At 35.0% G+C, this 8,841-nt stretch overlaps 2 protein-coding genes across 4 annotated transcripts; one reads left to right on the top strand and one right to left on the bottom strand.

Moving 5' to 3' along the window:
* Positions 1 to 2,339: 2,339 nt before the first annotated feature.
* Positions 2,340 to 4,202, top strand: LOC127086258 (mitogen-activated protein kinase kinase kinase 17). Its single transcript, XM_051026982.1, has one exon. It carries the CDS (start codon positions 2,753 to 2,755, stop codon positions 3,968 to 3,970), a length of 1,218 nt encoding a protein of 405 aa, XP_050882939.1. The 5' UTR covers positions 2,340 to 2,752; the 3' UTR covers positions 3,971 to 4,202.
* Positions 4,203 to 4,363: 161 nt separating this feature from the next.
* On the bottom strand, positions 4,364 to 7,482 carry LOC127086240 (protein FAR1-RELATED SEQUENCE 11). 3 transcript variants are annotated; one of them, XM_051026962.1, is made up of 4 exons: positions 7,283 to 7,482; positions 6,224 to 7,191; positions 5,392 to 5,835; positions 4,364 to 5,239 (listed from the first exon to the last, which is right to left on the bottom strand). In XM_051026962.1, exons 2-4 carry the CDS (start codon positions 7,178 to 7,180, stop codon positions 4,622 to 4,624), a joined length of 2,019 nt encoding a protein of 672 aa, XP_050882919.1. In that variant the 5' UTR covers positions 7,181 to 7,191; positions 7,283 to 7,482; the 3' UTR covers positions 4,364 to 4,621. The 3 variants fall into 3 exon arrangements, with proteins under 3 accessions (XP_050882919.1, XP_050882927.1, XP_050882911.1); XM_051026970.1 differs by having other exon boundaries at positions 6,224 to 7,170; positions 7,283 to 7,480; XM_051026954.1 differs by having other exon boundaries at positions 6,224 to 7,480.
* Between the last annotated feature and the right edge of the window lie 1,359 nt (positions 7,483 to 8,841).

Here is an 8,841-nt window from a genome sequence, read left to right as displayed (position 1 = left end):
GACACGTGCCGTACGAGTGTCATACAAGTGTCGGATACTGACGCGTGTCGGACACCGCGACACGCATACTCCTAGAGGTGTTCGTGCTTCATAGATAACTATCGACTATAAGATCGATTCATTCAGTTGTTGATAGGTTTGAATAATTCTTTTTCTACTGTAAAAACTCAAATATTTATAATGGATCATTTTTCACCAATCAATATAGTGTCCTCTTTGGTGATTCAAGAAGAGATCGGCCACAAATTTGTTATTGTTGTTGATGATTCTTTCATATAGGTCAATGCTACTCATAAACCTGATTTCAAAGTCAAAAGTAATGCACACACCTTCAATCTTAAGAATTCTAATAGAGATTGTACTTTTTATCATCCAAGTGGACATATTGTAGATTTTTGTTATCAAAAGCATGGTCATCCAAATTTCAACAAGAGAAGATCTTCTATGAATATTTTTAGTAGAAATGATAATGATGTTCCTCGTCCATCTGGTGAAATTGAGGTGGCTTCATCCACAAGTAATAATGCTTCAATATCTCTAAGAAAAAATTGATCACCTTGTTTTCTTTCTTCAATAAGTGAACTTAATGCCATTAGCTCAGACTTCTACCATAATCAAATTTTTGTCTCATTTGTGACTATTGTCATTTACCACTTAAGTTATCATAAAGTATAATTTGCAATACTTCTATCTTGGTTAGTAAGAAATATTTTTTAATCTTGGACTCTGGTGTCAATGATCATGTGTTGGTTTTTTAGCTCCTACTATAAATTAAAATTGTCAATTATATTTCTCCTTTTATTATGATAATAAAGCAACTTATAATATTTGCAACTATACTAACAAAGAAAACCATCACTTACGGTAATTTTATTTCATTTGTACCATTATAGTTTTATTAGGCCCTTGGATAGGATATCCCACCAAGGAAATATTAAAAGGCCAACCCACTGACATGAGCGAGTTGCCCCATGAAGTCTTAGGTTGCCCGAATTGGACATTGAGATCGCTTGGATATTCTAACAAGACCGCCAGAATGGGCTTCGGCCATCTGAACTAGTCCTATTACCCACTTCTCCAGGAACACGAGAAATGACATGTCCCGCTAAAATGGAGTAAAAAAGCATAGATAGAGAGGATATCCACTTCCTCGATTTAAGAAAGCATAAACGTCTTTATCTTCACTCTCTATCAAGGGAATGGGTCACCACTCCTTAACCTACGCCTGAAGATACCTCTATAAGGTGAATCGTTCTCACGCTAGATATACAGGGAGGAAGAAGTTTGTGGTTCCTTGAATCGTGGAGGATGTAGTTATCCTTGGTAACCTGTTTGATTCAAATGGACGAAGTACAATTGGGGCAACATGGTTAGAATATATAAGCGACTTTAATTCCCACTTCGAGCGGCCTAAGGCTTTGGGGGACAACTTGTCTCCAACAGTGCGTTGGTCTTTAGTATCTTCTTGATGGATTATTCTCTCTAAGAACCTAATAAAATTATAACGATACAACATTGAATAAATTTGAATGAATATATTTTGACATTTATGAACAAGGTTTGTATCACTACATATGGTGCAATATTGTAATATATTTTTTTAATGACAAATAATATAACTCAATGTATTTAGAGTAAGAAAAAAAGTCATTTTAAAATCCCAAATTCTCTCTCATAATAGTCAACTATTCAAATATTAATTTTTCACATTATAAAATAGTTACACCTCAAATTGTTGGTAACATGTCAATAATCAATTATAACCTCATTTTATAAAATTAAAATTGAATTTTAAGTGTGTACTTGTCAAAAAATAAAATAAAAAGTATAGGTGTGTGTGATATCTTTACGCGGGTAGGGGATACTCATAAATCTTTGTAATTCATATTGGTTAGGGCTTGCTAACGGTGGTAAGAGATATGCAACTCACCTGAGAGGCCGTGTTTATGTGTTACATTGAAGGTATATTGACATGTCACTCTCTCATATTAGAGATAAGGTGTTTATAGAGGCACCTTGTATCTACGGTTTTCTATAGACCGTAACCGCTCACTTAGTCAATGAAAGACCATTAAATTCCTATTTTTTAGAAAAACGTGAGTCATTCATTTGACTATGCATGCCACCACTCTCCCACCTTACTAGACCCTTCACAAATAATCATGTTTATACCACTATATCAATATAATGTTTTTATCCTATTGGGGTTTATTTTCTAAAACTATCCTATTGAGATTTTTATTTTCTAAAATAAAAAATGCTTACATTTCCTAGAATTAGACAAAAAAGATTAGATCCTAACAACAAGATTACAAGAAAGGCAAATTCACACAAAAATACATTCTCTGAGTTGAGAAATATTTGCCAAATATAAAAAATCCAAAATGTTATTCTATCCAAGGTTGTCTATGTTTGTTTATAGCATCTTATCCGGTTGTTACTACTAAGGATAGACAAGTACACCAACGGCCACTAACTGTCCCTTTTATTACATAGATATAAATAAATAGCATTGTTTATTGTTTTTGTTATATTTGTTACTTTCTTGTTCTTCTTCTTGTTGTTGTTGAATTAAGATCGACGAGCGTTACTTTTTGTTTGTTTGAGTAGGTGCTGTTTGTTCTTAGGGCGGTTTTCGGTTTTAGATCGAAAACCGCTCTACTCATCAATTTGTTATTACACGCTTCGTCGATCAATGAAGGATTTGTAGTTCTTCCTCCTCCATCAACCCCTTCATCTTTCTCTTGATTCTATGTACATTAACTTTCTAACAAGTTCAAGTTTTGTGGAATTCCCTTCCTCCTCCAGAGATTTATTTTTGTGTGTGAATATTTTGATCATAATTGGTGGTGGAAGGGAAATAAAAATGGGTGGAAGAATAAATGGGTTTGATTGGGTGAAGGGTAAAATTGTTGGAAGTGGGTCTTTTGGCAGTGTTCATCTAGCCATGAACAGATCAACCGGTGGACTTTTCGTAGCCAAAACAGCGCATTCAGATGCTGGACATGAGGCTCTCCAGAACGAGGTGAATATTCTTAATACATTAAAGAATTCATCATCGTCGTCGTCGCAGTCACCGTCGCCCTATATTATACAATGTTTAGGGACAGAGTATGATCATCAAGATAATAATAATAAGCTGCATGTTTTCATGGAGTATATGGCTGGAGGTAGTTTGGCTGACGCGTTACACAAGTTTGGTGGTTCGTTCGATGAACATGTTGTTCGTTTGTATACTAGACAGATTTTGCTTGGGTTATATCATCTTCACCAACAAGGAATTGTGCATTGTGACCTCAAATGCAAAAATGTGCTTCTGTCCTCGTCTGGGACAGTTAAGCTCGCAGATTTCGGATGTGCAAAAAGGATCGGCAAGGACTCGCACACGAACAAATCACCTTCGTCTGGGGGCACACCTCTATGGATGGCTCCTGAAGTATTATTATTGAGGAATGGTAAAGAGGAGAGGGTTGTTGATTTTGCAGCAGCAGATATATGGTCTTTGGGATGTACTGTTATTGAAATGGCGACGGGTAGGCCTCCCTGGGTTCATGATGATCTCGTATCTATTTCAAATCCAATGTCTGCTATGTTTAAGATTGCCTGTGGTGATGGGATACCTCAATTTCCAAGTCATTTCTCTCAGGAGGGTTTCGATTTCTTGAGAAGATGTTTGGTGAGAGATCCTAATAAGAGGTCTACCGCAAAGGACTTGCTTAATCATCCATTCCTTGTTGCAAATACTTTAACTTATCACAAACCCTACTGTAATGCCTCACCAGCAGCTGTCTTGGATGTTCATCAATTTGAGGATGATTATGACGATGACGGTGAAGAAAAATTGCCAAGTCCAGCAGGGAGGAATAAATTCTCATTCGGAAATGAGTTTGTGTCCCCACAAGTAAAAACAATATGGCAACAGGAAGATAGTGCATCAGGGAATCATTGGATTACCATTAGATCATGGTGATCAATTAAGTAGGCCTGATAATTAATTGTAGATTGAAACAGGACTCAACATATGTACAGCTTTTGAGTAGGATGCAAATACTTATAGATTTGTCACAGTTTTCAAAGTTTTGCCTCCTTTTTAGGAATGGTCTTATTAGTACCATCAAGTTTGTAGTTAAAAGGTTGAGACTATAGAATCAATAATTGGTTACCAAAAAACAATGATTCTGCTTCTTTATTATGAACACAGTTGAATTAAAATAAAGAACCAGTTAATAATGTTTTTTTTAAATGGAGCAAGTCATCATTGCCTGGAATATAAGGTATAAATTTACAATCAAACCGCAAATACACCTAACATAGATTTGAATGGGACATTTTGTATTGATTATAACTAATATCAAAATACTGATTAGAATAATTATCTCCTCTAATGATTGACCATGGCAGAAAAACTGCAAATAATACAAAGTATGCATTTGAACAATGAACAAATTTCCTATACAGTTTTGTACATGACAGAATGCAATTTGGCGTTTGCCATTCTAAGAAATTTTACCAAAGAATAATTTAAAATGGCACCCCACCTTGAGGAAGACCGAACAAAAAAATCCATTTACCCTACTCTCTCACAAACATTTTACAGAATCACACATTGCAAGAGCATTCATCATAGATTCCTATTAATGGTAGAAATATCTCTGGCACATTGTAGTGAAATTGGTTGCTCTTTTATGCGAGACAGAAGAATGGAAACTTGTTCTGTAGCAACATCTAATCGTTCTTTAGACTTGGCAGATTCTGTAACTAGAGATGAAACCATATTTTGGAATAACTTAACTCTTTCGGCATGATCACTGGATGCATTTTGAAGAAGCCTTGAAGAAGGCACGCTGATACGACGCCATCGGATGGGAAGATATGTATCCGGGATCTGAAAGCAATTTCCTGTTGAAAGAACTCTCAGAGAGTGCCTACACAAAATTCCAGAAAATTCAAACTGGTGACAGCTGCAGCTTATAACTCCTTCTTGAGTAGACCAATAAACTTTGCGACCTCCTTCAACTTTTGTGTGATGTCTCACAAGAAACCCGTCTTCCACTGAAAAAGATGCATAATGTGCAGCCAACACAAGTTGTTCTTGAAGCTTTGAAAAGGCAAAAGGAGTGAGGACCGTAGCAGCGTGTGATTCCATGGGAGCTCCTGTTTTGAGGCAAACATTTTGCAGATTCTGCTGCATGGTTTGTTGTTCTCCTGTTTGATCTTTAAAATCCACAGCAACAGCTACCTGGTTGTGCAAAGCAAACTCAAGTTTAGAGAAATATAAAGATTTAATTTAATACCTCCAAAAAGTAGGATACAATTCACTATGAAATGTAAATAGTCGTTAAAACACCAATTTAACAATATTAAAACATTAGAGACAGAAAGATATAATACCTGTTCAACAAAGTGAGCAAGTCGTGTCTGCGCGCTTAAAAACCGTTGAATGAAGGCATTAATTGACTTTGACTGGCCAGTTGTAGTCATTCCCGCAAGAAAATGGCTTCTTAAATATGGCAATGCCCAAAGTGAGCGCGAGCTATATAAAGTAAGCACGTGCCGATTGGAATGCAGCCCAAAAGAACAGACCATTTCCCTCCAGCCTAGTTCAAAATCATCAACTGATTCAAGATTATAAAGTCTATAAAATTCAGCCTTCCAATCATTGTAGCGTTCCCCTAGAACAGCATTGAACCATGACGGAAATTTTGCTACTATCATCCATATGCAGAAAGCATGTTTTGTTATCGGCATTTCTCCAGATAGTGCTTCTTTGAGACACAAGTTTTGGTCCGTTAATATAGTCTGTGGAGCCTTCCCATTCATAAAACCTAAGAAAGCCTTCCAAGAAGGAGAAAAAATAACAACAAAAACCAGTGTAAATTAAAGAATGGTCGAACTTTTAAAAAATCAATGAAAATTTCGCAAGGCAGTAAAAGTAAAAGATGTAATTATCCACAGTTGAAGTATCTACTAGTCCATTTTCTAAGGTTGGCACAAGCTACTTGTATACATTTCTAAAGTGTAGGCTACTAGTCAACAAGTAACACTTAGTATATCCTAGACAGTGCGGTATTTTTCATAGCTACACAATCTTTGATATAAAATTTGTTGTCACGTTGTAATTAAGCCAGGGCGGTATTATTTCAGAAAAGAATGCAATAGGCGAAAACACAATTTGAATGAAAAAGCAAATGATGCAAAGAATAATAAGTTTTTGGTTAAGTACCTTTATTGCCCAGGAAAATGACCTGACAGTTTCATCTCGCAGTAGCACACAGCCAAAGAAGCAGGGCATTCCATAATTATTTATTCCAACCCATATCCCCAGTGGCATGTCAAATGCAGTGAGACGATGGGTTGTATCAAATACCACAGCATCCCCAAAGATATCATACAATTGAACGGAGGAGGCATACGACCAGGCAATATTCTCTAAACGGTTGTTTGCATCGAGTGTGTACTCAAATTTAAAATTAGGATCTTTCTCCTTAATATTTCTGCACATTTTTAACAAATCCAGGGTTTCTTCTTCGGGATCTAATTTTCTAAAGGACTGTAGTAAATTCCTTACATCCTTTTCCGTAAAAGGCAAATATCCAGGTTCGACGCACTTCTCAAGCTCCATAAGCCTCATCATTTGATGAACAGAAATCCCTGTTTTGGCAAACATAAGGATTCTGTTTTTGTCAGAATCTGATATAGTTCTGTAGGCAGGAAGGAATCGAACTTGGTTAGGTTCCAAAAGTTGATGATTATGATGATTAGCAAAACCAGTAACCCGCCATTCAGGAGGTCCAAATTCGGTGGTTTTGCTTATCCTCATATAAGCCTGACAACCACATCGAGAAGATTTTCTGTTTCTTTGAGGCTTAGTTTCGGTGGATGATTTAGCAGGAGTATTGCCAGCACGGTGACAAACAAAGTATCGTCTAGTAAGTCCTTTCCCAACACCGTCTTTTCCCTCGGTACGGTGGCGCCTAATTGAGAAGCCAGAGGTCTTGGCGAAATCAGTATAGAAATCATAAGCTGAATCATGAGTGGGGAACCTCTGACCAATGTATGGAATGTGATCATGAGTGGGTTCCAAGGAGAGTGTGGTTTGAGGAGGTGACTCCTCAGTGCTGCTTGTATCGCCCAAAGACAGGGAGTGTTGGTCAGAGGGATCGTCGTAAACTACCAACATGGATCCAGCCTCTTCAGACATTATAAAAATTGACGAGGAAAAGCGAGAATTACATAAAAGGAGAGTCCCAAAGAAGAAGAAGAAGAAGAAGAAAAATGGTACCTTGGAGGAAGCAAAATGTGGAGGGAAACCCTAACAGCACCACGCACGCAGACGCAGACGCAGGAACAAAATGATCTATTGGGTTTTACTTTCGGGCTTAAACGCACCGTTTTCTTTTCCAACTTATTCCTCATCAATAAAATATCGACTTCTCATTTTAAATTTTCTTTTTTCACCACCAATTTTCAATTCACTAATTCTAACCTAAATCTATGCTTGGATCGATGGAATAAGGCAGAATCAAGTCAAACACGATTCAATGCATTCTATCCCATTTTAATATATGAAAATTGAAATATTACTATCTATAATATGTTATATTTTTAATTTATATTAATGTAAATAAATTATTGATATTTATAAATTAATAATTTTTATTAAAAAATATTAGTTTTTCTTTGTTAATTAAATTATATGAAATGAATTTATTAATAACAATTTTTATTTAATGATTAAATTGACTATAAACAAGTAAAATTAATAGAAAGATATATTTGTGAATATATTAAATAAATATAAAAATGAATATCAACAATGCAATTTATATAATTATTTAAATATCACACTTAATGTTTGTAATTTGGTTCCAAAATTTTGCATCTTCTCACTTCCTCTTCCAAACGGTTCATCCTTGCTCATGTTTTTAGTGTCTCCAAGTCATCGTTTCTGAACGCTTTCTCTCCAAAGGTTAGGTATAACTGTTCTATTAATACATTCCATGTATTTAAATCGATTATGTAACGATTTTTTTGTCTGATATCATATTTTCACCTCATGATTAAAACATCCAATGTGTTTGTCATCAATCCATCTTTTTGTTAACAAAGTTTTTTTTTCCAGATATTGATTGGTTTGAATAGGTTGCTTTATGTCCTATGTTATGTTATGAAAGACTTTTCTATCCAAAATCATGTTTCCGACTTATGTTTTATACTCGTGTCCTATGTTTTATTATTTTCCATAAAAAATCATGTTTTATACTCATGTCTAAAAATTCATTTTTTGAGTGAATTTTAATCTTTTTGTGCATAAGCTTTTTGCAATTTTATAAACTTAGATAACATGAGGTTGAATTGTCTTTGACAAATCTATCATTTTTATAGATATTCATGTCCTATGCTCTATTTTTTCTGGACAAAAATCATGTTTTAAACTCGTTTATGAAAATCATGTTTTTTAATGAAGTTTTCGGTATTTCTGCATAAGTTTTTTTCAATGTCCTTTATGTGCATTTATAATAAAGCCTAAAAAATTATGTTTTCAACTCAATTTTATAAACTTAGACAAAATGAGGTTGAAGTGTCTTTGACAAATCTATCATTTTTATAGCTTGACCTATTTTTGACGCAAATGTCATTCTGATATGCTTTGTCTTTGTCATGCATTATTCAGTTTTTATCTCAAAAATGTCAATGCCTCATATTCTAATAAAGGATTTGGTGAAAGGTAATCAAGTCTAGAAAATGCATGTTTGCATTATTGATATTTGGATTGTTAAAGAAAAAAGCAGATAACAACATCTTGAGTTGGTCATACAAGATGAAAAGGTAATAGTTGGC

This window comes from Lathyrus oleraceus, chromosome 1, assembly GCF_024323335.1.
Source record: "Lathyrus oleraceus cultivar Zhongwan6 chromosome 1, CAAS_Psat_ZW6_1.0, whole genome shotgun sequence".
NCBI classification, from domain to species: domain Eukaryota; kingdom Viridiplantae; phylum Streptophyta; class Magnoliopsida; order Fabales; family Fabaceae; genus Lathyrus; species Lathyrus oleraceus.
The sequence above is the reverse complement of the archived record's forward strand: the minus strand, read 5'-3'. Positions and strand labels throughout refer to the sequence as shown.

What these genes read in the sequence shown, in the direction of transcription:
- LOC127086258 (XM_051026982.1), top strand. Translation starts at nt 2,753, where the DNA reads ATGTACATTAACTTTCTAACAAGTTCAAGTTTTGTGGAATTCCCTTCC.
- LOC127086240 (XM_051026954.1), bottom strand. Translation starts at nt 7,201, where the DNA reads ATGTCTGAAGAGGCTGGATCCATGTTGGTAGTTTACGACGATCCCTCT. An exon ending in CATTTTCCTGGGCAATAAAG is followed by an intron (nt 5,836 to 6,223) that starts GTACTTAACCAA and finishes CCTTCTTGGAAG; the next exon opens with GCTTTCTTAGGTTTTATGAA. An exon ending in TTGCTCACTTTGTTGAACAG is followed by an intron (nt 5,240 to 5,391) that starts GTATTATATCTT and finishes TTGCACAACCAG; the next exon opens with GTAGCTGTTGCTGTGGATTT.